Source organism: Ornithodoros turicata, chromosome 4 (assembly GCF_037126465.1).
Source record: "Ornithodoros turicata isolate Travis chromosome 4, ASM3712646v1, whole genome shotgun sequence".
Classification (NCBI taxonomy): Eukaryota; Metazoa; Arthropoda; class Arachnida; order Ixodida; family Argasidae; genus Ornithodoros; species Ornithodoros turicata.
Window position 1 is genome coordinate 30,572,235 of NC_088204.1, and position 26,581 is coordinate 30,598,815.

The following is a 26,581-nucleotide window of genomic DNA, read 5'->3' on the forward strand; positions in this document are numbered from 1 at the left end:
TGTGAATGAACCCCTGTTACGCATTGTTCGGGCGTTGGCAGGGCGGTGGTGTTCCAAAGACACTGTCGGACTTTCGTTAAAACGGGCGTATGGGGAAAATACCAGGGAAAAAGCGTCATCAAATAAGGAGCACCGGCGGATAAACTGCAGGGCGCCCGTGAGAAAAAATAAATCGTGCATAACTCACAGTTAATACACGTGAAATTACGGTATCTAAATTATTCTTCTAACATCCTTGAGATGCATTGCCAACATGGCCAGATCACCGCACTGTCACGAGTATAATCCATGGCTTATCTGTTAAAAAAAGGTGTGCCTGTGGCTTATCTGAGGGAAGTTTCTCTTGGAGCTTATCACCTGGCATAAAGGAGCCCCTCGTATGTGCCCCAGATGCCTTTGAGGGCACACTGACCAAAAGTTCTTGTCTCGCTTCCTTCTTCCACGAGGCCTGGAGCTTCTCGAAGGACTAAACATGCACACGAAATGCCTACGTGGCTTCTCCCGCCCCTATCCCTGAGTTACCTGGTATCTTCTAGAGTCAATGCTCGATTGTGTTTATGTTGCATTTCTCAATGTTAAGTATTCTTCGACTTGCGCAAATAAATCTTTGCCAATTTGTGTACCGTATGTGTGCCCATCCCGTTACACCCATTGTGATATCTTTCCGGCGTGCAAGCCGTGGGTTATGTGTGCCAAAAGTTTTTCCCAGTGCGGGGAAACAGTGGCCTGTGGCTAATAGGCATGAAAATACGGTACAAGTCATTAACTGCATGTATGTGAGGTGAAGTTTAAACATCACAAAAGAATAAAATATGGAGAGATACAGTTGGCATCTGCTCAGTCTTTCCTCTTCTTCAGGTTCATGGGTTGAGCAAACCTGACAGGGTGAAGTTGGCACTTGTACACCCCCTCTCATTTGTGTTTCCATTTGCAACTGTGAAGATCCATGCTCTGTCTGCACTCCACAGGACACAGCTTACAGCTGTATGTCCTCTCACCCACGTGTGCCTGTATGACAGTGATCGCACATACAGTCTCCTGTGCACGTGTGTCTGCTTGTGAGGCCGCAGGTGTGTGTTGCGGTTGAATGGTGCAGGATAGAAGTCAGATCGCCATCCAATAATCAATGACAATGACATCCACATCGAGCCACGACGGCTCCTTCTGCAGAATAAAGGTTGAGGAAGAACGACGGACCGGCAGTTCTCCCCTGGGTTCCGAGCTTGACGAGATAAACAGCTTGAACAACTCACGCTGTGCCTGACCTGCAAGGGTTGGACGTGTCACTACTAAGGTCGCACTTGTGTGGCTTCTCGCCCCTGTGTGTCTTTGGACGCTGTAGGTTTCTCTGGATGATAGGTTTCTCCAGATGAACTCTGCAGCACAGAGATCGCACTTATACAGCCTCTGACCTGTGTGTGTCCTCCTGCTCTTGCTGAACTGTACAGGACAGATTGTCCACATGTGATCCCTCAGGTGGAGCAGCTGGGTGAACTCTGGGGAAGAGAGAGAGATCACGTCGGCATGACTTTTTGCATGTGTGTATCTTCTTGTGATGCTGTGACTGAATGCTGCAGGAAAGAGCTAGACTTGTATGGCTTCTCTCTCGTGTGTGCCTTCTTGTGACGCTGTAGGTGCGTGCTCTGGGTGAACTCTGCAGGACAGCGATCGCACTTGGAGGGCTTCTCGCCTGTGTGTGTCCTCATGCTCTTGCTGAACTGTGCAGGACAGATTATCCACACGTGATCCTTCAGGTGGAGCAGCTGGGTGAACTCTGCGGGCGAGAGAGAGATCACGTCGGCATGTCTTTTTGCGTGTGTGTATCTTCTTGTGATGCTGTGACTGAATGCTGCAGGAAAGAGCTCGACTTGTATGGCTTCTCTCTCGTGTGTGCCTTCTTGTGACGCTGTAGGTGCGTGCTCTGGGTGAACTCTGCAGCACAGAGATCGCACTTGTAGGGCTTCTCGCCTGTGTGTGTCCTCATGCTCTTGCTGAACTGTGCAGGACAGATTATCCACATGTGATCCTTCAGGTGGAGCAGCTGGGTGAACTCTGCGGGAGAGAGATCACGTCGGCATGTCTTTTTGCGTGTGTGGATCTTCTTGTGATGCTGTGACTGAATACTGCATGAAAGAGCCCAACTTGTATGGCTTCTCTCCTGTGTGTGCCTCCTTGTGATGCTGTAGGTGTGTGCTCCGGGTGAACTCTGCAGGACAGAGATCGCACTTGTAGGGCTTCTCACCCGTGTGTGTCTTTCTATGACGCTGCAGGTCCACGCCCCGGATGAACTGTGCAGGACAAAGATCGCACTTGTATGGCTTCTTGCCTGTGTGTGTCCACTTGTGACACTGCAGGTGCGTGTTCTGGGTGGACTCTGCAGGACAGAGATCGCACTTTTATGGCTTCTCACCAGTACGAGTCCATATGTGATCTTTCAGGTGAAGGAGCTGGGTGAACTCTGAGGGACAGAGATCACGTTTGTATGTCTTTTTGTGTGTGTGTATCTTCTTGTGACGCTGTGACTGAACGCTGCAGGAAAGAGCCTGACTTGTATGGCTTCTCTCCTGTGTGTGCCTTCTTGTGACGCTGTAGGTGTGTGCTCCGTGTGAACTCTGCAGGACAGAGATCGCACTTGTAGGGCTTCTCACCTGTGTGTGTCTTTCTATGACGCTGCAGGTCTGCGCCCCGGATGAACTGTGCAGGACAAAGATCGCACTTGTATGGCTTCTCGCCTGTGTGTGTCCGCTTGTGACATTGCAGGTGGGTGTTCTGTGTGAACTCAGCAGGACAGAGGTCGCACTTGTATGGCTTTTCACCCGTGTGTGTCTTCTTATGACGCTGCAAGTCCGCGCTCCGAACGAACTCTGCCGAACAGAGATTGCACTTGTATGGCTTCTCTCCTTTGTGTGTCCACTTGTGATATTGCAGGTGCGTGCTCTGGGTGAACTCTGCTGGACAGAGACTGCACTTGTATGGCTTCTCACCAGTATGAATGCGTATGTGATCCTTCAGGTGGTGCAGCTGGGAGAACTCGGAGAGACAGAGATCACACCTGTACAGCTTCACCCCCGTGTGCGTCTTTTTGTGACGCTGTAGGTGCACGTTCCGGACGAACTCTGCTGGACAGAGGTCACACTTGTACGGCCTCTCACCTGTGTGTGCCTTCTTGTGACGCTGCAGGGCCATGCTCTGGCTGAACTCTGCAGGACAGAGATCACACTTGTATGGCTCCTCGCCTGTGTGTGTCCGCTTGTGACACTGCAGTTGCATGCACTGGATGAACTCTGCAGGACAGAGCTCACACTTGTACGGTTTCTCGCGTGTGGATTTCTCCTTGTGATGCTGCAGGTGCGTGTTCCAAATGAACTCTGCAGGGCAGAGATCGCACTTGTACAGCATCTTGTCTGTGTGCTCCTGCGTGTGGTTCCTGGCACTCTCAGATGGGTCGCACTCATGCCGCTTTTCTGCCTCCCGTCCCTCAGTCGTGATGGGACGGTTCAGGGTAGCTGATGGTGCTGGATTACAAGGGTCTGTTGGCTCATCCTCAACGTGAACACTGCAAGTGCTTGCTTTTGCATCTGGAATTTCAGAAATGGGACAGTGAGTGTGCAGACAGGTTTGCATTATACTGGCAGAAGTGCCACAGATTGAGAACCTCAATATAATGAAACTGGAGGGGGAACAAGATATTTGTTGTTACACCGAATATTTTGTTGCATCGAAAGCAACAAAAAAGCTGCCATAATCTGGCCATCTTGGCCACCATTCCTTGTCATCGATATGACTCCTGTTGTTTATGTGTTCACGCTCTCTGTTATTATTAATATTATTAGATTGCATGTTTTTCCTCAATATGCACATTTTCTTCTCCTGACAATCATGCTCACTCCTGCTTGGACTCACAGAGCCTGCAGTATCAATCAATAAATAAAAAAATTAAAAAACCTCATGTGTGAATCATTGCAAGATCACTGGTTAGGGCACACATGCAGAGTCTTAGATTCATTTGTGCGAATATATGCAGCAAAATAACAAACTAGAAGACTCCAAACAGATTATTTAGACAAGAAAAAGAAGTGTTATCTTACTGGATTGCGTTTTCTAGAAAGGCATGACACACCTTTCGTACACAGACACAGCCTCCATGGCCTTTCCTAAATCGTCTTGGGCGCTCGCAAACCCCCTGAGAACATCAATGGCGTCAAACAGATTGCGCTGTGTCTGTACAGAGAACTCCACGTCCTGATCGGCGTCATCACAACACTCAACGTCACCTTCCTCACGCATGCTATGGGCGATTCTTTGGTGGCGATGACATCATGATTCAAGTGAATACAACTTTAGAGTTCAATATCGTTCCATACACCGCCTCTCCTCCCCTGCGCAGGGCCTGCCGCACATCAACATTGCTCTGCGAGTTACACCCCTGAGCGGCCTGGCTGCATTCGCATTGCTGGAGCCCTGCATGCCGAAAGCAGTTTGCAATGGTTGTTCACACTGCAGACAGCATCACCGTGGCTATGCAAGTCATATGTGATGCAGACAGGCCGGTGTTTGAACGACAGGCTGCGCGAAAACTCATCGTCCCTGCAAACCCACACAGGCAGCAACCTGGCCATGCACTGTCGCGATTGCAGATGCCGACCTCGTTTGGAAGACACACGTGTGCTCAAAGGCTACTCTGACAGGCTCCCCAGGGAGATCTATGAAGGAGCACAAAATCATAATAGAGGTGAAAGATGTACCAGCAAGCCGTCATGGACCTATTGTACAAAGAGATTGCACACACTTCACATTGTGTATCACATTTTGGTCAAGGGGCTGCAGCCGAGCAGTACAGTTTATTAAATAAATAAATAAAATGAATTAAATGTGAACAAAATAAATAAATTAAACGAATTAAATAAATAAATTAAATAAATGAACTTGAACCCGATATGTGCCTGGTTCAATCTGACGATGTGATGTGCAGTGCAGTTGCCAATGAGGAGGCAGATCTTGCCTTCTTTCCTGCGCATGTCCTCACTGAACCCTTTCAGCCAGCTGCTGAAAGTGGCCCTTGTCATCCGTGCCTTGGTGTTTGAAGCATACTTTATGGGAAAAATTGAGTGTCTGTTGAAGCATAGCGGTTCTGCGCTTTGGTCATGACTAGGACCGGGAATTTTAGGAATTTGCCTATAAATGCCTAATTGTGACATTTTTGGGGCTACATGCCTTTTTATTGACTCTATGGAATTGTGGACATTTTATCATTTTTAGATGCCATAACTGCCTTTTTTACAGGTGAAAGTGCACCTTTTAGGCTCATGTTGGGTGCGGCATTTTGCTTTTCGTTTGTGTGTTTTTCCTTTTGTTCTTTTCTTGTGTTCAGTTTTCTTCAGTACCATGGTTTTCTAGTTTGATATTTGATCAAAAGATTTGCCCTTTCTTCACCTTTCAAGATCCTCTTTCCTCTATGGAGCATTCTGAAACAGCAACAAACCCAAAGAGTGCACCAGATTAACGTGCCTATCTTTGCCTCTTTCTCTGTTTTCGAGGGCCAAAATGCCTCCCTATTTCCATCATTTTTAGTGCCTATATTTTCCGTCCCATCCATGTTTGCACACAGCAGGACGGTGAGCCGCTGTTTGCAGCGACCTTCCTTTGACAACCAGCATTTTGTTGCGCAGCATCCGGTAGAACAGCCCGGCCTCATCAGCACTGTAGACATCTTGTGCATCGAAGCTTGCCGAGATGTCAGAGGCATAGGTCGATACTCACCCACGGGCATCCCCCCCCCTCTTATACGTACCTACTCTCTCCTCCGAGACTTTTTCCAACGACGTCATGACGGTTCTTGAACCTCCACAACCATCTAGAACTGCCTTTAAAATTGCTGCATCCTAGGGTGAAAGCGAGTCCTTTTGCTTTCTGTTGCAACGTAGTGCCACTCATCGGGACGTTTTCTCGCTCATATGTCCAGGAAGCACATGTACATAGCTTGGTGATCAACCTCAGCCTTTTTCGCTGACAACAGGGTCTGGAGTCCTTCGCCTTCAAGATGATCTCCTTGTTCATTAGGATCGTAGAGAGCTCGCTTGGTGAAACGCTGTAGCCGTGTGCCGCACCTAGAGTCACTACATAGGGAACAGAGTAGCGACACTGAGCCACGCCGGACCGACATCTTGTGTCCAGCGTGGCTGCGTCGCCTAGCAATGGGATGCCAACCTCCCCCTTCTCCGCCGGAGAACAGCTCGCAACCGAGGAAGCCGGTTTTGGATGGAGGGGACTCAACAGGGACGCCGCGTTCTTGGAAGGAGAAACCACGTGACACGATCGGCCCAATGGCGGACACCGAATGGTGGCTCCGGCACGGAAAAGGAATGTGGTACTCTGTACCCCTATTTAGTGACTCTAGCCGCATCCAGCTTCGTCCTTTCTGATGCTAGTGCTTCAATCATGTCCACCTTGTCGTTAAGTGAAATCACCTATGATCAAACCTCCATGATGGCAGGAGTGCAAGGAAGGGACCGACGGGAACTACACTCACGAATGTGGTGCACAGCGTCAACATGTTTGTCGCTGCGGTTCCCGTTAGTCTGAAGACAATGTTACGGGCACACACTCCGACTGGTTCGTGAGTGGAAAACACCATTGCCTTTGCGGCCAGTAACCCCTTTTCCCTAAGAACTACTACTAACAATTCATAAGCAGGTATTCTCCTTCCTTGTAGCATCCTCTTTTAACAGCGCAAATGCTCACAATAATGCAGAAGTAAACGTTTCTGCACATTGAATGTTCGGGTTCGGATGAACATGATAAGTCAAGTACTAGTGATAGCCTTTCCACAATGTGAGCCGAAGTTGTTCACGAGAATCATGTCATTCTACCTCTTGGAGGCAATACCAGTTTTGTGACACAGATGGAGCAGACGAAAGAGCCAAGTGACAAGACACATGTCTATAGTTTACTTCTGCGATAGCTGCGCAAACAGGAAGCATGACATGTCTTTAAAAAGCAGCACACACAAATCTTGCTTCATGTCACAAGTAAATATTCCCTGTCTTGAATTACACGCTTGCCCTTATCTAACAGCAGCAAGCCACAAACGAAGTGCTCTCTGCCGTCTTGTCATCTGCTCCTCTGCACCCTTCCGTTGCGCTAGCTGAATAAGTTGTTGAAGAAAATCGAGAACTAGGTGCAGAACTAGGTCAGTACTTCCCCCAAGAAGAATGGAGATGCACAGGTGCAGTGCGAGTGTGTTGCCCTCCTTGAACAAGTTCAGGAGGTACAAGTATAAAGAACGCAGCTATTGTATAAAAGATCTCAGTGTGATTTTGTCTAATGCGAGAGTCCTGAGCAGATGTGAGCATGTGTTGGATGGCTGATATATGCCTAATGAGAAAACTTTAAAGCACTTCTGCTGCATGCCTTTCTTTCTGCAGATCCGACCTCTCCAGATGTTTAGAGACCAAATCAATTGATCATTTTGTATTTACCTTCCGATGCTGAGTCACTGCTGTGTCCCACCTGGTCTTGCTCTGTCAAGATTGCAACATTGTAAGGCTCTGTTTTCACAACTGTGATCGGACGTTCATTTGAAGACTCCTGTGGAGGTTCTTCTTTAATGTGACACATCCCAGGAATTGCCCCTGAAGTAAAACAATAATGAGAGAAGCAAGCTACATTGCAAAGCTTGCATAACATTGCAAAGTAATGTGACAATCATCTCCAAAAGTAGTTACCGTATTTCCTCTAAGAAGTAAATAAATCTAAGATCACCTTTTCTTTTCTTTTTGAAATTCTGTGTTCCAAAGTTGGGGGTCGTCTTAGATTCGAATGTATGCGCTACAATGAGGTCAGGGGAGAGGCGGGAGTGGGCGTCGAAGCTATATCCAATAGCGCTATGTGACCGATACCACATGTTTTGGCGCCAGCAGCGTTCATTTACTGTCATGGCATCGCCACTCTGTTGTGTATGAACGCAAAGTTATTGCTTTCTCCACTGAATGTGGCAACAATTTAGCGGCGGCTAGGTGGTTTCACATATCAGAAGCAAATATTAGACGATGACTGGAACAAGAGGGAGAGATCAAGAATTGCACCAGCGCAATGGACTTTGGAGTCTGCAATGTGTTCCAATGCAATGTGTTGCTATGTGTCTGAAGACATCGTGCGCGCTTTCAAAGAGCATGGTTTGTCTAACTCTCTGAACAGAACGAAGGACAGTCAGCTGTAGCATTTAGCAACAAACAAACCAGCGCCATAGAAAGCGGCGATGAATAAATGGTATTGTGCATAATTTCCAACTGTTATATACTGCATCTCAATCTCTCGTTTACTTTTTTTCCCAAATCTGTGTACCCTGAAATCGGGGGTCGTCTTAGATTCAAGAACGTTGCAAAGTAAAGTGCTACAATCATCTCGAAATCTAGTTATGTTGTACTGCAACTCATCCGTGCACATTGCATACAAAAGCGTCAGTCCGCAACACCTTGCTTGAAATGTTGTGATTAGGGTGTCGAACCCCACGGTTCACGGTGGTTGGATTTCGTTTCTGTTCAGTTCCGGTTCGGCCACGCCAAAAATCTAACCGGTTCGAGGCTCCCATTTTGTATCTCCCATAAAACTGCTTTCATCAGGAAAGGCTAATAGCTTACTGCTGCCATCTGCATCAACGTTTTTAATGCAGAGTTGTACGTAACTTGTTACAAGTAACTCGTTACCCAGTAACCAGATAGGTTCTTTAGTAATGAAGGAATGACCTAGTTACATTTCTAAAAATAGTGACTAATAACGTATTCAGTTACAAAAATCGGTAACTCGTTACTCACGTTATTTGTTCCTTCCCGTCGTTTACGGTCGGCTTCAACATGGACAACATGGTCAAGTACCTACCATGTGGAAATTCCCTAAATTCCGTACGCTTCTAAACGAGGTGACCTAACCAATTTTAGTGACTTCTTCGCCTTCCCAAACCAAAATGGCTCAGTACATACCACACGTCTTATTCGAATTTGAAAAAGCGTGCTCAGGTAAGGGTGTTCGATATTGTTGTTGAATGTAATATTTATTTGACTTGTTTGCAAAATGTTCACTACATGACCAAAGCTAACCGAACGTGAACTATATCTATGGGCTCATGAGCTTCCGATACTGCTGAAAAATCTCAGGCGTGTGTGTATTTTTGTTAGCTGTAGCAGTTAAGCCACCGAGGATTATATGTTAAATGCACCGCATTTCACTAATAAATGCTGTGTAGTGAGGAGGTAGCTCGAGAACTTTGGTTGATTTGATGGTATACAAAGGGGGTGGCGGGCTATGTTTATTTAAAAACAAGAATGGAAAGTTTAGCCATGCAAAGACTCAGCTTCTATAACGTCTTATACACGTTGGTGTAGCGTCTATCATTCACATAAACGCACAATCGCGCAGACGTCGTGTAACCTCGATCAACCTCAAGATCAACAGCGGCTTTTATTGCCTTATTTTTGCACCACTGGTAAGTGGTGCAAAAATAAGGCAATAAAAGCCGCTGTTGATCTCGAATTTACAGAAAGAAAAAAACGGAAAATCAGCCTCGTTAGAAATCAGGCGCATCCCATTCGCGACTCCAGTGAACTATAGGTGGCGCTGTGACAATTTCAAGATGGAGGGCGAGTCCAGGTTCGCCAGCGATTCATCTCAAAGGTCTCAAGTTCCAAACCTAACATTGCTTGAGACTACGCGTTATCTGGACTGTTCGCCTGGCTCCAGATGTTTCGTGGAAGCTGAGCAGATACTCGAAGCGGGGCACCTTATAGTGAGTGGCGTAACTGAGCGATGTTTTTCTGGTATGTCCGTCGTGGGATTATGCCTTCAGACATCAGGAATAAGTGCCGCACCACACCGCATTGACGCCCGTTTTTGCGTTATCGACGGCTCTCTCAAAGTAGAACGTGGACATGGCAGCTGTGCTGCTGGAAAATCTGAGAAGTGTAAGCACACGTCAGCCTTACTTCTCCACTGCTACAGGTGAGCAGCGTTTTTGACGGTGGTCCTTCTCGCTTCCAGTGCATGACATTGTTCATGTAGATATGATAACTGGTGCAATGGAAGTGTTCGGAGGTGGTGCAGTGAGCTTGGATCGTCGCGCCGCATCTTTTGCGCAGTAGATTGCTAACGGCAGGTTCATTGACCTTCCAGGGCAGGTGTGGCTTTGTTGCTGACCTGAGCTGCACTGACATCGAGTGCACCTGGGCGTCCAAGAAAAACGACGTTCAACAAATGTACCACCCCGTTCCCTTGGAAGAATATTGTCACGTTCAGGCACCACTCAGGTTGCCTGTGCCACCCGATAAATTATTGGAAATTGGCAGAGGGTTGAGAGCATTGTGTCCAAACTCTGCAGCTGAGAAGGCCAGGTGGGTTACTATTACAGTGTGGTGACGTGCCATAGAGGCTTGTTAATATAGTTCATTTACATAATGTATTGTTAATACTGTGTTTCGTGCATGGAGTGCCCTAAAGGCAGATACATTAGTATTAGCACTAGGACTTCTGCTTCTCAGATTCATAGAATGTCATTCCCACTAATTATAAATATTAGCGGAAAACCACCAGCTTTCTCACATCACTTGGATATAAAATCACATGGATGTCATTCTTGTAACAGGACTCGAGTAAGGAAGCCTCAGGCAACGGTTGCCCGTGAGACAGGTGAGTTAGTTTTGAGCTGACCTCATTACGCAGATTATGGCGTGGGATATAGGCATAACACATTACACATGCCTAAACTAGTCTATCTAACCCGTACCAAACCTACAAGCTGTTACCTGAACCTGCCCATTGTTGATGCGAAGCCCTGTTGTTTCGCAGTGAGCTCTGCCAGTACCCTGGTCTGACACCATGACAGAATGAAATGCTGGGAGAATTATGTAATGTTGTTTACAACTTTACAGATGTTTCATCTTGCATTCTTTCGAAACTCATGTCAATCACTGGTAGATTTGTGTGAAAAGGATGGGTTACTGGAGCCTTACTATTGAAGCACACAGTTCAGTGGACATGCTATTTCTGTGACAAAACCCCTTTGTACAGTGCTAAGCTTTGGTTGTATCTCCTTTTATAGATGCACAGCAAGCTTTGCCTCTCCTGCAACTTCTGCATCAGAACAGGGAACAGCTGAAGAGTATGGACAGCACTGCAATTTTGAACTGGCTTCGTTCTGCATACTCCCCTGCACAACTGCTGCAAATAGAAGCGAATAGAAGGTCTCAGGCAAAATGCCAGCTGTTGCATGACTACCATAAGGGAATCACCACAGCTAGCATTGCCCACTCGTGCTACACCAGGGCAGCAAAAATTCTACAGAACAACGAGGAGGGCAACGTGGACGCCTTTATGCGGCTTATTCTGCACACTTCAAAGGTCTGCACTCAGAATATGCGGGCCGGTACAGCACATGAGCAAGAAGCCAAATGTGTGTATCTAGAGCAGATGAAATCCAGTGGCCACAGTGCAGCTATCAAGGAATCTGGGCTAGTTTTCCTCGAACACAATCCTCTCTTTGCTTGCTCACCTGACGGAATTGTCACCTTCAACTGTTCCTGCTGCAGTGGGAAACAGGTATTGCTTGAAGTAAAGTGCCCGACCAAGCTGGAGAATTCCTTCTCAAATTTTTGCAAAAAGCTAATAAACAGGGAGTACCGTACACAAATGATGATGCAAATGGGGATATGTGGATACAAGGAAACACACTTCTTTGTTGGGGACAGAGATGGTCGATCATGTTGTTGCGTTGTGAGTTTCGATCCTGACTTGTATAATGATGTGTGTAGTCGCGTTACAGAAATCTATCAAAGGCATGCACTCAGCCGGTTAGTATCACAAGTTGCGCAGAGCGTTTAGGTTACCATTTAGCCTTGGTTATGTTCTGTAAATATTTTATTAAATGTGTCTATGAAGAGTACTGAGCTGCCTATTTTCACTGTAGCCCTGAGCTTTTAGGATAATAACCGAACAATTTTGTCACTTTGGCTTTGTGCATAGTAAGTCACCCAGAAGTACCTTTTTGTGCTTTCTTTCAAACAAGACATTTATTCTAGCACAGTTTAACATTAGGTTCATGTACACAAGCATATAATATCAGAAAAAATGTCCACACACACACATACACACACCATTGATGGTGGATGTATAACTTTGATCAGCCTCTCTTCACAAATGGAGTCTATAAAAAAAAACGCGGTCAACCATCACTGCATCAGTGACCGGAGACAAATGGCCTAAAACCCCGCTGTCCTGAAAGATAGCCTTGTCGGACGCTCTTCCTCCATGCCCTTTGCTCAAGAATGCAACAAGACCACCTGGTGTAACACCAACCATGTGATTGCACGTAAATGTCTTCTTATAAAAAGAATAGGTGCGCAATGCACATTTCAAACACTTCGATTGTGCCACAGGAATCTCGGTGCAGTCTAGTACGAGACACACATTTTGATCATTCTTAAAATGTTTGGGCATGTTGTTCAGTATTTCCTCCCTTGGAGGCATTGCCACAAGTGATGAGAGCACCTGTGCTAGGATCCCTATGGTCGTGCAGATAATCTCTGTGCACTTTGTAATTGTACATCCGTAGAGCTTGCTTAAAGGTACTATAAAGCAGTCGAGGTCGAACCTATGCAATCAGCATGACGTGAGAGTGCTAGATTCAAAGGTTCAGCACAACAAATAATATGCGCAGGAGTTTACTCTAAGTATTTTTAATTGGTAAATAAAAACCAGTCAAGAATGTCGGGGCGACGCATGGTGGGAAGAAGTCCTCAATTTGTCGAGCAACCCTGTAAACAAGGAGACCGATAAACAGATGGCTTTCCTGCTGGTATTTGCAAATACTACCTTTTGAGAAAATGTAATTTGTGTGAAAGAAAATAAACAAAAGCCGAATCTTGCACTCAGTAGCTAAACGTCTATACCTGGGCCTTGTTTCAGCACCGTGGCGCTGCTATCGTACGTCGTTCTGCTTGGCCCAGAGCCGTGCGCATGAGACATTTTCGCCGCCGTACTTGGCGGAGTTGGCGTTTCGTCGGTCTGCTTCGCCACAGTGTTGCCAGTAGATTTAAATTTGCATTTTTTCGGGAGCTATAACGTCTATGTGAGAAAATTTTGCGGCATTTTACTCCTGAGGACGTACACAATTCAGGGCTCACAAAACATGAAGTTGCACCTCGACTGCTTTATAGTACCTTTAAGAACGATGTGGATACATTGTGCTAGAGCTTGATCAATGTTAATACAATTCTGTCTTTCAGTGATAGCTTGTGCTTTGCACTTAGTGGACAGAGCTCGGAGGCACATCGCACAATTTCCTCCAGAAGTGTCAGAGAGGGGAGACCAGTGAACGTGTTCACATTATCACAGGTTATCACATCAGTGAATGTATGTGTCAAGTCTCCGGACTGAACCCACACACCTTTGTCATCATAGGTTGGTGCCGGCTGCTCTATGAGGTCTACAAGGTCTTCGGCGCCTCCCGCAACGGGTTCTTCCATGTCACACTCTTCGCTGGATTGACACGCAGATGAGACTGACGCAGGGCAATCCTCACGTGCTGTCTGCAGAAGACAGTGACAAGATGATTATAGCATTTGTGAACGGGAACAGAGCCAGTAAAACTACATGGGAGTTGTGCTGAATTTATGTAGTAGAAAAGATCATTCTGTGAACGCACAGCGGGTGAAAAATTGCACGTGTGCATCGCAAATCACTGCTCTGAATGAAGCACAGCGATTCACTCACGTTTAGACTTGCCGATCTATCCTCTCTGCTGGTCCTTCTGTCTAACCTCATGGCTTTCAGCTTCTCCAAGCGGGCTGCCTTTTGCGCATCGTATGTAGAGAGTCTCGGGACGTTTTGCGATGGCACTGCTGTGCTTTTTAATCGCCGTAGCTTGCATTCAACCCCTAGGAAGCGAAGGCGTGGATGGTGAATAGACATCATGGAGAAAAACCTAATTTTACCTACCAGGCAAGAAGAAGTCGCTATCAGCAAAGTGCTTCGAGCATACTACCATTGTGTTTGACACCTTTTTACCGATTCGTAGCCGCGCGATCCACTGCTTACGGCGATACGTTGGCGTCGGTGGGTTTCCACTCATTTCATTCTCGCGTGGAAAACGGTGGAAAGATAACTTTCCGTCCTTCCACCTGGCAGAAGTGCATTGTGGAACGCAGCAGAAGTCCTTGGACTTCTTGACCGCATGTGGCTTCATCATTTCCAGCTTAGAAAGTTCAACAAATGCACGTTTATCGTCGGACTTTGTTGATTGCTTTGGTATCGTGCGCCCCCGCGCTTTTGTGAACCTGGAGTCGCTAGTTGCGATTTTGGTCGCTAGGTGGCTACGGCTTCGCTGGAGTCGCGAATATCCAATACCTGCATCAAACAAACGTGGCTCTACGTGATGCAGCCATGCCTTTGCACAGCAATTTTTCACTCTTGCCACATATGCTCTCTCGAGGAAACGCACCAAAAATAACCGATGCCCATTTCGAGTAACAACTATTCTTCAAGGCGAATTTCATGTAACTTGTCGAACAAAATAAAGAACATGTCATTTTTTATTGTGATATGGTTGTGGCTTCGTAATAGCAGGGTAACGTAAGAGTAACTCGTTACTGTCGAGTAACGGGAACGTGTTCCTTTTGCTGCTCTGGTAACGGGTAACATATTCAGTTCCTTTTTAGTCGTGGTAACGAGTAACAGTATTAAGTTCATTTTTTTCTGTCACGTGTACAAGTCTGATGACCAGGTAGTCCCTTTAGTGAGAGAAAGGAGAAATGTACGAACACTTGCAAATAGCATCCACTCTGATCAAGCGGTGTAGTCCTGCTACTACCTGTTCCCAAAATCTCATTTTTCACACGTCAAATGCCAACAACATACACTTAAAGGAAGCCTAATAAGAGGGACAGCATTTAGACAACGGTAGTTGCTGGCACACTGCATTCGCAGCGTGAATCGCTCTGAAACCGCACTGAAGCATGTCGAAAATAAGCCTGCAGGGCTTGCTCTGTTCGAGCTGATAGCAGGGTACCAGTTAATCAACAACACAAAGGCGAAGTGTCATGACACAATTGCACTACCATTACCAGCAGAACAACATTTACTTTTCAAACCACGACCAATCAAACAGGTATCGTTCTCCTTCTCCACTTCTCATGTTTCTGACTTGTTTAATTTTTACTGCTCACTTGTACAGGGAAATGTTGGGTGCTTGCTTAATCGCATATTCGTCCTATAGAGCTACACGACCGGCCTACTCCGTTCCTGCTTCATTCCTCTGCGTGGCGCTAGCTGCGATGCTCACAAGGGCAACTGCACTTCAACGTGTTAAAGGCGATGCTCAAAGCATATTAACTATACGTCCACGTTTGACTGCTAGGTGAAAATTTGCAAAATCCATGGTGTGGAGACCAGAGTTCGTCTTAAGATAAGAGTTCGTCAAAGGAGTACCCTCCTTCGACGAACTCTTATCCTGACTTTGACGATCAAACTGTTTAGTTGCGAACCGGTTACCGGTATTATTTCTTTCGGTTCTGCTCCATTCGGGTTCAACAGTGTCATGAAAATTTCGGTTCAGGTTCGGGTTCGGTTCCAGAAAAAAACGGTTTGGGTACGGTTTCTGGTTCGGGTTCAGTTCGACACCCTGGTTGTGATGTTGAGATAGCCAGACAGAATGTGTTGCGTTCGTCCAGCACTCTTTCGTCTATTTATTTATTTAGATACCCTCAGGGCATTAGCGTTACAGAGGGGAGTGGTGGTTGAAATAAACGGTAGACAAAGACAAAAACAGGGTAGACAAAGCTGAATACAAAGTATAAGAATAACAATGTCGATTACAATGTTACATAATCGCTAATGACACTTTTGAACTGAGCGATGGGCGAAATTGATGTCAGTGAACAGGGGGAAGTGGTTCCAGTTGATATCAGTGCGGTAGAAAAAGGAGTCACCATGAGATTTGGTTGAACAAGATGGAATGTGTACTTTTGACGATGGTCAGCACGATTTGATATGTATGTAAGGTGGAAATATAAAGCGAGATTGCAAGCTATCGTTCTGATGATATATTTTGTGGAACAGGAACAGACGGAAAATTTTTAGTCGCAAAGCTAGGTTAGTAAGTCGCAAATTATGTTTCATACAAGTCACACTGGCTGTGCGTTGGTACTTGCAGAAGTTTATGAAACGGGCAGCCCTGTTCTGAATAGTTTCAATAGCCTGAACAAGAACTTCTGAACTTGGGTCCCAGACCGAAACTGCATACTCAAGCTTCGGGTGAACAATGGACGTGTACAGGGATAATTTGAGATGCTGAGGTGCCTGGTAAAAGGTGCGTCTAATACATCCCAAAGTACAATTAGCGTTGGTGGTAATATGCTCAATATGTGATTTCCAAGACAAGTCTGATGAGATAAAAACTTCCTAGGTCTATGAAGCAATACACTGGACGGCACCCCGGCTCAAAACTGCTTAGAGGAGAAACAGCAGCATGTCATTGTCAGTGTAGAGAGGGGTCCTCTACTACTAATTGCCCTACCGGATTGCGCTCTGCATAATGGCCTTTTGTGCCTGCCATGTAAGGAGCGCCAATGTGGCTTTTTCTTGGGAGCTTTCAGGTCTGGTGCAATACATGTAGGCCTAGGAGTGCGTTCAAATAGTGATCTATCACACATGCCATCACACATGCCATCACAGTGTGCATCCAAAGTATTGAGCCAAAGTATCAAACAAGCAGTCTGAGCATATTGAGCATATAATACTAAAAGTAGTGACGACTCGTCCTTCCATCCCCTGCTCTCTCCCTTCTCTCCTTTCACCTTGACAGTGGCGCCGCCTGGATGGCTGCACAGTAGCAGACGACAGCAGTGTTCATGCAAGCAGGACATTACTGCTTGTTTTGTTTGTGCATTCTGGATATGTCTTCGTCGAATGGCCTCGTGAAATTTAGTCCCGCTATGAAAACTGAAGTGTCAAGGGAAAAGCATTATATAAAACTCCGTGTTTGTGGCAGTGAGTAGATACATTTGGAGTGAGGCGTCACACACGTTCACTGCTTACCATTGATAACTATTCATTGAAGAATCTGGTTGGGAAGATGCCATTTATATTTTCGATTTTGCTTCCCAGTTGTTTGTCGTTTCAGAAAGCACATACTGTGGCAAAAAAAAGTCTGTTTTTCATAGTAGAGACATATCGATGGCATAAGAATAGATGTAGGAGTGGCTGTCGCAGGGCATTGCTTAAGTAATTTGGCTGTCCCTTATTTAAGCTCCGATAAGTCATACTTTGGGTTAATTCAAACAATACATGTCTTCAAATTTTTGTGCAACCTGTCACGTTTTTATAACAAAGAAAAGCCGCCCAATTCAATGTTTTGTTCCCATCCACTTCACCTTATTGAACCAAGTTGAACCAACTCGTTTGAACAAAGCAACTGTAAAAAATGCATCACAAGCATTTCAACAAACAACACTGTTCCGTGAGGTTGACTTACAAACAGGAGAACGGTGTACTGTATGGTGAAATAATCTGCACAGCTTTACGTTCTCAAGAATGCATGCAATGTTCATTGATTGTATAGGGACTGTGCGACAAACTGGTGGCGCCGCGATGCGGCCTCCGGAGAAAGTACCTTGCGTGATAGCCGCCGGGTAGCCAGCTTTGTTTACATGTGAAGTGCGGGCATCTTTTTTTGCCACAGCATCGCTAACTGTGCCAGCACCTAAAAGAACTCTTCATTAGGGACCAGATGCTTAATTTCTCGTGATTTCTACGCTTCCAATATATACCACCGAGGACTCGCAGCGAATAGCGTTTGTGACGCGCATTCGGCCATTGCATGAGGTGTGCACAACATGAGCGAATATATTCTATTTCTTTTGTTCTAGTTTCAATGAAACTGAATGAGGACCTGCAAAATGATCAATGATTTACAGTTGCCACTTTCGTGACGGTGAAACGCCGCTGGATATCACCGTCAAATGCACCGACCAAACGGCAACCTATTTCGAGATAATGATTGAGGTGTTTCATCGCCAGTGCCCAGAGCCGATATTGCTCCCGGTATGACGAGTCTCACAGTGAGAACAGAAGTTCTACGTTGTCCAAAAGGTTCAGTATTTACTCACCGACCATTTCACAGCTGTCGTCCCGCAAGCCTACGGCGGTAGCCGAGGTAAAAACTCATATACTTTCTTCTTTAAGGATCTCTTTAGCGTTATTGTATCTGAAGATACTGGAAAAACTGCAGTGCAAGTTCAGGCAATAAGTTGTGACCCCACGTGTTTATTTGTATGGATAAAACGGACGCACGATGTAAATTTCAGTGACGAATAAGCTATGTGTGTGCAAAGACGACGAAAGGAATACAAGAACAAGACTCAGTCAAAAACATGATATTACAAATGGCTAGAGTCAGAGGAATACACGTATATAGCCTTCGCTAGCAAGCCAGGATTTTGTGAGGAACCAAATAACCATCCTCTCGACGTATCACTTACAAGTGTTTTGACCGGACAGACGCGAGTGGCTGTTCTCCTTCCGTACTGTTAGATGCATTATAAATACGGTGGTTGCTTCTGTGCAGTTTGTCTCCATTCACTTCGTTCGCGCCCCCAGAAAGCTTCCACATTATTTGCACTTCGAAAATTAGCCCTTCTAATTACAGCGGCCGCCAAGCAAGCTACGGTTCCACTTGAGAATCCATAGAACGGGCGACATGGTATCACGTCGGATACGTCCAAGACCGCCACTGGCGGCGCTGTCGCGACAGAGCAGCGCGCCCCCTTTAGGTGTCGCACGGTCCCTATAAGCGTGACCCATCCATGACGTCCATCCTCCTGAACAGAAACGAAAATTCACTGCTGCGGCGCAACCGAATGCAAAATGTGGCTACGCAGTAACAATAAAATCTTTGCATGGCGACAGCATGGGTAAGCTAACATAAAAGCAATAAACGTCTGTGCTTGACAAAACTGAAAAGCCGAGATAATGGCGTTCCTTTATAAAACCTTTTTGATGGATGGCAACGCAAAAAGTTATTCCCTTCGCCATGTCAGGTACGGCACCTGAACGCACGGCAACAAATTTTTGCATTGCATTTTACTGACATGGAGACTCAGAGAAGAGTGCAATTGTACACATCCCCCTGCTTTCTGCAGTCGAAATGGCAGTTACAAAAGAGGCTGTGCACAACGTGGTAGCGAAAGCCCAATGAAAGAGAGGAGGAGAGCAGCAATTCTCAAAGGCTTGCACTACTTCTATGAAGTATAGGGGCTTTATCTGAGCACCACTACGCGCGAGATCTACTGCTGCTCGTCTGCAAGGGTACTTTTAATGAAGAGACCCCAGAGGGCGTATAGCATACAACGCATAGTGGCCGTAATAGCAGACGACAAGAATTTCTCTTTGTTTAACATGAACACCGATTAAATTATGGCCTTTTTCTCCTTAATTTCATTGTCTAATGAACTGCTTTTGTTAAGTGCTGATGCGTACCCTCCAAAAATTGGTGCAAGCATGAACAGCACTGTGTGAAGTCTGCATTGCAGGAGACTTCCCAAAGCGTGCCTTCTGTGATGCACATGTGCGCCTGTGGAAAATTCGGATGTGTCGGCACTTCCGGTGTGTGGTGGCGCACCTCAGTCAATTGACAATGCACCCTAGGTTTACCCAATCATACTGCGGCAAGTTCTTTGAGAACATTTCGGAAAGCATTCACCACCCGAGTACACTGTTCACAAAAATTGTGCTGTAACTCTCACCTCCTAATGAAGACTCGCTGCAGTACTGTTGCTGTACCTGGCCCTGTTCTGGTAGGCACACAGTGTCAGGAGGTTCAGATTTTACTCTGGTGACTTGAATGCCGAACATTGAGAACAGATCCATTTACGACAGTTGTGATCTCGACTGTTGGACTGGAACTCGATGCCCCGAACACACAAGTTTCATTCTTCGTTAATGAGAAGTGAAGTGTTGCCACACTTTGTCCCTGAAATGACACAAGAGAGACAAGTAGGTTCAGAAGAAAAAACAAAAACAAAGCAAACCTAAACAGCTGCCATAAGTTCACAGGATGTGAAAATGTTGAACAGAGTATCAGCATATTTTCAGTCAGCTATACTTGACAGTACAGGTAGGGAAGACACATATATGGTATAATTAGGGGGTGACTGTTTCTGGTTAAATGCCATTTCAGATTTGGGGAGGGGGAGGGGTATTTTTAAATCTGTTATTCGGAAAGAAATTAGGCAATAATTGTGCCTTCTAGTGTTTTTGTTTCTCCTCTTGTCTATTAAGACTTTTCATTTTTTGTGTGTGTTTCATTCTAAAATGTGTTACACGTGGAGACCTTTGTTCGTCATCTGTGGAAACATCACTTGAGGATTTCGTGGTGAATGCAGTTTGAGGAGAAATCTGGTTTAACCCGAATTGGCCAGAGGTCAGTTTTGGGGGAGGGGAATAACCAGGCAGAATCGGGATATAACCTGAAAAAGTTCCTCCCTAGGGTGCTGGTATTTTTGGGACATGTCCCAGTTCTGAAAGTTGTCCCAATAATAGTGTCAGCTGTGAGGATACTTATACCAAGGGGTTTGCATCTGGTTTTCATCAACTCTGTCATCTCGAATTGTCCCGAATTTGTGCTGAGTGTTTCCAGAAGATTACAGACTGTACAGGATGCCCAGACCTTCTCTAAAATGTCCCGTTATTTAGCACACACACCTGTAGTCATTTTGGTTTTTGTATGGATACGGATATTGTGCAAAGTTCTTGAATCACCTCAACAAGGGAGGGGATAATTGAAACAAGATTCAAGAGCATGTGGGCTCACAACTTCCCAAGAGAAAGAAACAAGAAGCAAGCAAGTCAGGGAAAGTCAGGTAACAGAGAAAAGGCATAGCCTGTGCAAAACGACGCTTCAAATATTCCTGACAACATCCTTCCATGAGAATCAGTTTGACTATCAGTTCAATCAATGAATGAGATGTTTGGGTGATGCAAAACAAGTTAAAAACATCTGAAGCTAATAAAAGCAGTTTGGATATATTCAGACGTCGGTACGTTGTCCCAGAAGGCGTCCTGATTTTTCAGCGTTTACTGTCCCACTTTTGTCCCAATTTTAGCAATTTTTTTTTGTCCCGCTAATCCCAGCTCTAGGTATAATATTAATGCACATAGGCTCATTACTATATCCATAGTTGTCACTGAATTTTGGAACAAAAATTCAGGTGTTTTTCGAGGACCTTTTAAGGCTGAGACATCATTTTTTCTGGGATATAAAACCCAGTTGATGACGAGGGCCTGAATACATATTTTGCAAAAATATTTACAAGCCACAAGTATCACGTGAGAGAATACATGGGGACTTCACAATTTGTAGCGATCAGTTCACAGAGGTGAGTGTATACTTGAAGAAGGAGGAACCAGAGACACGGAGGAGATTCAGCGTCCTCTCTCTTTTATCAGTGAGTGTATCATTAGTAATATTAATTTTTGCAAAATTTGCAAGCACTCTTTTCTTTGCAAGTTTAAAGTTCCGCAGAATGTTGGAACCAATGACAGAAAAATATGCAAACTAAATATATAAGAAATTTGCCCCAGGATGCTGAGGCAACCTATGTATGCGTTTTTTTACGCTATTACACCGCATTGCCTCACAAGGTGTTCAGTTTTTCTCCTCTACAAGTGGAGACAGTGGGCCAGCCTTCACGAATGCCACGCGGATGTCAGCGTCCCCTAATTACAGTTCTTTGTAAGCCTGGATCACCCAGCAAGCGTTTTAAGGGTTTAAGCATGCTGCCACGCAAATCAGACGTTGTAAAGTTGCCACATCACTACTGAGTGCCAATCGCACCTGCTCCATGCAGTGACACGAATGAAGGGTAGCAGGCAGGGATGGGCATAAATACACTTTTCGGGTATTTAAATATAAACACAAAATACTACATGTTTTCATGTATTTAAATACTGCCTATAAATACTTTATGATGAAAGTAATTAAATACAAAATATAAATACATTAAGACAGTATTTAAATACTGTAACTGCTTTCGTAAATACTTTGAGCCGTCCAGGCACATTATTCTTTTAACTTAGCGTATAAATGGAGCCACCTGTGGATGCGTGTCTGCTGCACACAATGCCTACATATTTCTTTATTTTTCCGTGATGCAGTGTGATGATTTCAGCACCTTGCATGGACCGACTTTCCATTGAACGGAAACGTCTCCTTGAGTCTCAGGAGCAGCGAGAGGGGTACTAGACAGGACGGACACGGGACAAGAACCGACGACGACTCAAAACGAGCTAATGAACTCGTTATCGCTTCTTCCACTTTCTCTATGTTGAGTATAATGTTCATTTGTTCATCTGCTGGTTTTAAGTCGTCGTTGTCGGTTCTTGTCCCCTGTCTGTCCTGTCCAGTCCCCACCCCGCTGCTCCTCGGACTCAAGGAGATGTTTCTTGCCTCGTCTACTTATGTTCATCGACTTTCCATCTTCAGCGACGACAGTGAAAAACTCGCCCGTCAAAAACTGTCAGGTGCGCTGCAGCCATTGTCCTGAGTTCCCAGTGAATGACTGAGTAGAACTGCCACTAACGGTTGCATTTTAAGGGTTCCCTTTAGACACCAGGCTTTGTCAAGTGATGCAAGAGGGTCACAAATCACATTTTCCCCAAATTGGTGTTCTCATTTCTCTCCCCGCTTCCAAGACTGAAGCAATGGGGGTGGCGATGCCCTCATTCGCATATTGTGCTGTTTTCTAGAAGGCCCGAAATCCCCGAACGCACGTGATGAGTGACCTGTAGCCTCTAACCGAGATACCTTTCATCACTGGAGGCTAACAATGTGGAACTCGAGAGAAGCCCACAAATACGGGAGGATGAGATATGTGTAGTTCAGTGTATTTTAAATATAAATACGCCTAAAACGGTATTTAAATATAAATACATTTTTCTTGCCTGTATTTAAATACGTATTTTAAATACAGTCAACCCTCGATTTATGAACACCCTCGGTTCCCCGAAAAATCGTTCATAAATCGAGGGATTCATAAATCGAAAATTCCTTTAAGTGAGTACTATCGAGCAAATGGAACAGTATTTCCGAGTTGGTATTGTGTTTATAATCCAATATACTGTGTAATTTTGCTTTCGACCATGCCTTCTGCTGTATCGATCTCACAAAGCACAGATGTTAGCGATTTCACACTCTGTTTATCATGCAATACTAAATAGTTTAATTTTGCTTTGGATGATGCCTTCCGCTGTGTCAATCTTGGAAAGAGGAGATGTCAGCACATTCGCGCTCAACTGGTCTCGGATTTCCTCTGGGGTTTTTAACCTACGTTTATTAACCTCCGGGTGACAGGGGACACCTTATTCATGAATTGAGGTCAAGAACACTTCTGCAAAAACCCGTTTGTTGTTCGGATTTCGAGGGGTTAAGAGGGTGCAATACCTGGAAAACATTTTGTCTGTTCAGGCGTCATTCATAAGACCACGAATAATCCCTTTGAAGGTTTTTGTTGGCCTCGGAACGATCCGTTTATAAGTTGAGGGCAAAAACGCTGGGAAACTCCTAGTTGGTTCTCAGAAATTCCATTCATTATTCGAATATCGAGGTTCATAAAACGAGGGAAAAATGCATGTAAAAAGTTTGGTTCCTCGTGCTAGTGTTCATAAAACGAGGGAATTCATAAATCAAAGGTTCATAAATCGAGGGTTGACTGTACATGTATTTATATTTTAAATACTATTTTAAATACAATGTATTTAAATACTGCCCATCCCTGGTAGCAGGGCAGTTCGGAAATGACCCACATACCAGCCGAGTAAGGACCCCCTAATCGCAGCCCTTTCATTCGGAAGTGCTCAAATGGAAGGCAAAATGCAATGGGTTATTACCCAGTTGTGATATGTTTTTGCTAACTTCTTCCTGGAAGCTCAAGGTGGAGGGCCCCTGAGACGCCTGATGCGGGGTCGACACACCACGGTACCACAAGTTTAAGGTTATGCGAATACTGTATAAGTGGTTAAATTTGTGGGCTCAATAATTCACAAATTTGTGAGGAGCCAGGATCAGGCAATTATTCGCGGTACCGCGGTGCGTCGACCCTCCATCAGGGGTCTTAGGGGCCCTCCACCTTCAACAGAAGGTAACAGAAGGTATCGCAATTGGGCAATAACCCGTTGCATTTGTCTTCCTTTTGAGCCCTTCTGACTGACAGAGCTGCGATTAGGGGGTCCTTACTCGGCTCGCATCTGGGTCATTGCCGAATTGCCCTGTCTCCCGACATTCTTGTCCCCGCCTTTCACAAAGGCCGATCCGCGTGGCGGTGTGCTTAAACCCATACATGCTTGCTGGATGATCCAGGATTATGAAGAACTGGAATCACGGGATGCCGACGCCCATGCGGGATTTGCCAAGGCTGGTCACTTGCCGCGGAAAAGAATTGAACACTTTGTAAAGCAATGCAGTGCATGCAGTACGCAAGAAACCAAGTACATAAGTTGCCTGAGCGTTATGGGCCAAACTCGTTACATATTTCGTTAGCGTATTTTCCCCTCATTGATTCAAATATTTCGAATAAACCCAATTTTTCGCGATAGTTCCCCCGAACAAATTTTCAAGAATTCGGATGAAACCCGATACCTAATCGAAATCCTCGTGGTCCTTCAACTTGTCGTTCTAGCTAAACCGTCAGAAAAGTGAATCATATTATCAGCAAAGAGAGCTATTTGTGACAACCTATTTGTCCTCCTTTTATGCTTCCCTCCTGCAGGAGTCAAAGACGAGCTTTTGTGGAGCTCGGACAAGTGTTTGAACACCGCGGTCATTCACTGCCCCAGTTCCGAGCTGAAATATAAAGATTCTTGTTTACCGTCCCAGTGTCACAGCAGTGGCTTGTTTCATGTGCCTTTCGTTTCCCCCCAAAATTCCCGGATAACAAACAGAGATCGTAGTGCCCAATTTCTACCTGAATTCACGTGTGCAAATAGCACCCGATTTTTCCCTCCTGAATTTGAAAAATCATAAAACCCAAAAACCAAGAACCCTACGTACTACACTAGTACTACACTGTTCCGAGTATCCAGACCCTGCACTCACATCGCACATTTGATGTTTGAGTTATTGTACCATGTGAATATTATCTATACGTACCACGTCCAAGTAATTTCCATGTTTTCAACATTAATAATGCTCTAAATAGGATGTATTATAGTGGATGAAAAACCGGAACCGGTACTCCGAGGGACCAACATCATGGTGGTGATTTCGCCTCTTTTCGAAGCTGGTGCCCTCTGGAGGGGCGGCGTCAGTACGACCTACTAGATTATACCGACCACGTCATAATCGCCAAACCCTATGAGAAGCGTACCCGCACGATACGCTCCTCATCAGCTCGCGAAACCTCCATCATGAATGGACAACGGAAATTTGAATTTTGAACGCACAGAAATGAACATACGACTCACGTAGCAGACGACAGCGACCAGCTTATACGAAAATTCCTAGAATGGTGGTGATATAATCAACTTTAGAATGAGATATACTCCGTGGGGCATCCACTGTTAGTACACAGATACTAAAAAAAGTTGAAATACAAACTAACACAGAGATTGAGGAAGCGATAACCGGGCTGATGAGTTGTGCCACCGCTAGCCTCCAAATGTGGTGCTTGTGCTGACATCCAAGCCGTCTGTCAGTATTCATCCGACGATTTCAGCACTTGTGGATGGAGCTCCACTTTTGACTCCGCTAGCAATTAAGGTTTCTGTTCGCAATAACCTAATATGTACCACCACAAACGCGAAGCATCAGGCAATATTCTGCACTATAAGTCCTGCTTATCAGGCAGTGACTTCTGTAAAGATGCACCATCACAATGTTGTAGCCTTATGTCGTGATGGGACACAATCCTGTTTGTTTAAGCAAGAACAAAGTTCCAGTAATTCTCCTGTCAGTGCTTCACATATTCAAACGCCACTGTATGTTTTGGACGTCCTGGTGATACATGTTCTGTAGACATATGTTGGCTATACAGAACGTACTGTCTTCTCTAGCTGAAGGCCTCGTTCTTCTTTATCTACTTGAGCCAGGGTCGTCCCACTCTGTCTTGCTCCCTTTGTTTACCACCTGGTTTACCACCAATTTGTTTTCTTATTGGACAATACTAGAGCACAGAGATAGCACGTAACGAAGGCTGGAACAGCCAGATCCCCAATGTAGAGTACCGCCCCTGGAGATGAAACTCCCCTATCATCTCAGTTGTTGTTCTCAATCTTCCCAATCTCTCCCAATGTTTCTCCCCAATCGTCTCAGAAACTCAGTTGTTGTTCTCCGAGTGAAGAGTCGAAGACAACTTGTAAGTCTAGTAACACAGGGATGCCTTGTTTGCATGGTTTACGTGATGACGTTAACATTACCTTGAGCCTGAGGCAAGACACGGGACGAGAAGAACGTTCATTTCGTTGTTCATGTCAGGTTTACACATTTTAGTTCACGATATTTTGGCTTTCCTACATGGATTTTGGATTTCTTGTTGGATTTTGGCTGAAC

The 26,581-nt window shown here is 45.3% G+C and overlaps 1 protein-coding gene across 2 annotated transcripts; it reads right to left on the minus strand.

Moving 5' to 3' along the window:
• Nucleotides 1-757: 757 nt before the first annotated feature.
• On the minus strand, nucleotides 758-26,568 carry LOC135391401 (zinc finger protein 436-like). 2 transcript variants are annotated; one of them, XM_064621658.1, is made up of 7 exons: nucleotides 26,449-26,568; nucleotides 19,785-20,011; nucleotides 13,984-14,391; nucleotides 13,759-13,922; nucleotides 13,433-13,574; nucleotides 7,479-7,631; nucleotides 758-3,578 (listed from the first exon to the last, which is right to left on the minus strand). In XM_064621658.1, the coding sequence occupies exons 2-7, from the start codon at nucleotides 19,906-19,908 to the stop codon at nucleotides 2,473-2,475; spliced, it is 2,097 nt and encodes a 698-aa protein (XP_064477728.1). In that variant the 5' UTR covers nucleotides 19,909-20,011; nucleotides 26,449-26,568; the 3' UTR covers nucleotides 758-2,472. The 2 variants fall into 2 exon arrangements, with proteins under 2 accessions (XP_064477728.1, XP_064477730.1); XM_064621660.1 differs by lacking the exon at nucleotides 13,984-14,391.
• Nucleotides 26,569-26,581: the final 13 nt, after the last annotated feature.

Excerpts from the sequence above, each read along its gene's own strand:
- LOC135391401 (XM_064621658.1), bottom strand. The coding sequence starts at position 19,908 with ATGGATCTGTTCTCAATGTTCGGCATTCAAGTCACCAGAGTAAAATCT. Across the intron at positions 13,923-13,983 it reads TAGCGACTTCTTCTTGCCTG|GGGTTGAATGCAAGCTACGG; the intron begins GTAGGTAAAATT and ends TTCGCTTCCTAG. Across the intron at positions 3,579-7,478 it reads CAGTGACTCAGCATCGGAAG|ATGCAAAAGCAAGCACTTGC; the intron begins GTAAATACAAAA and ends CTGAAATTCCAG.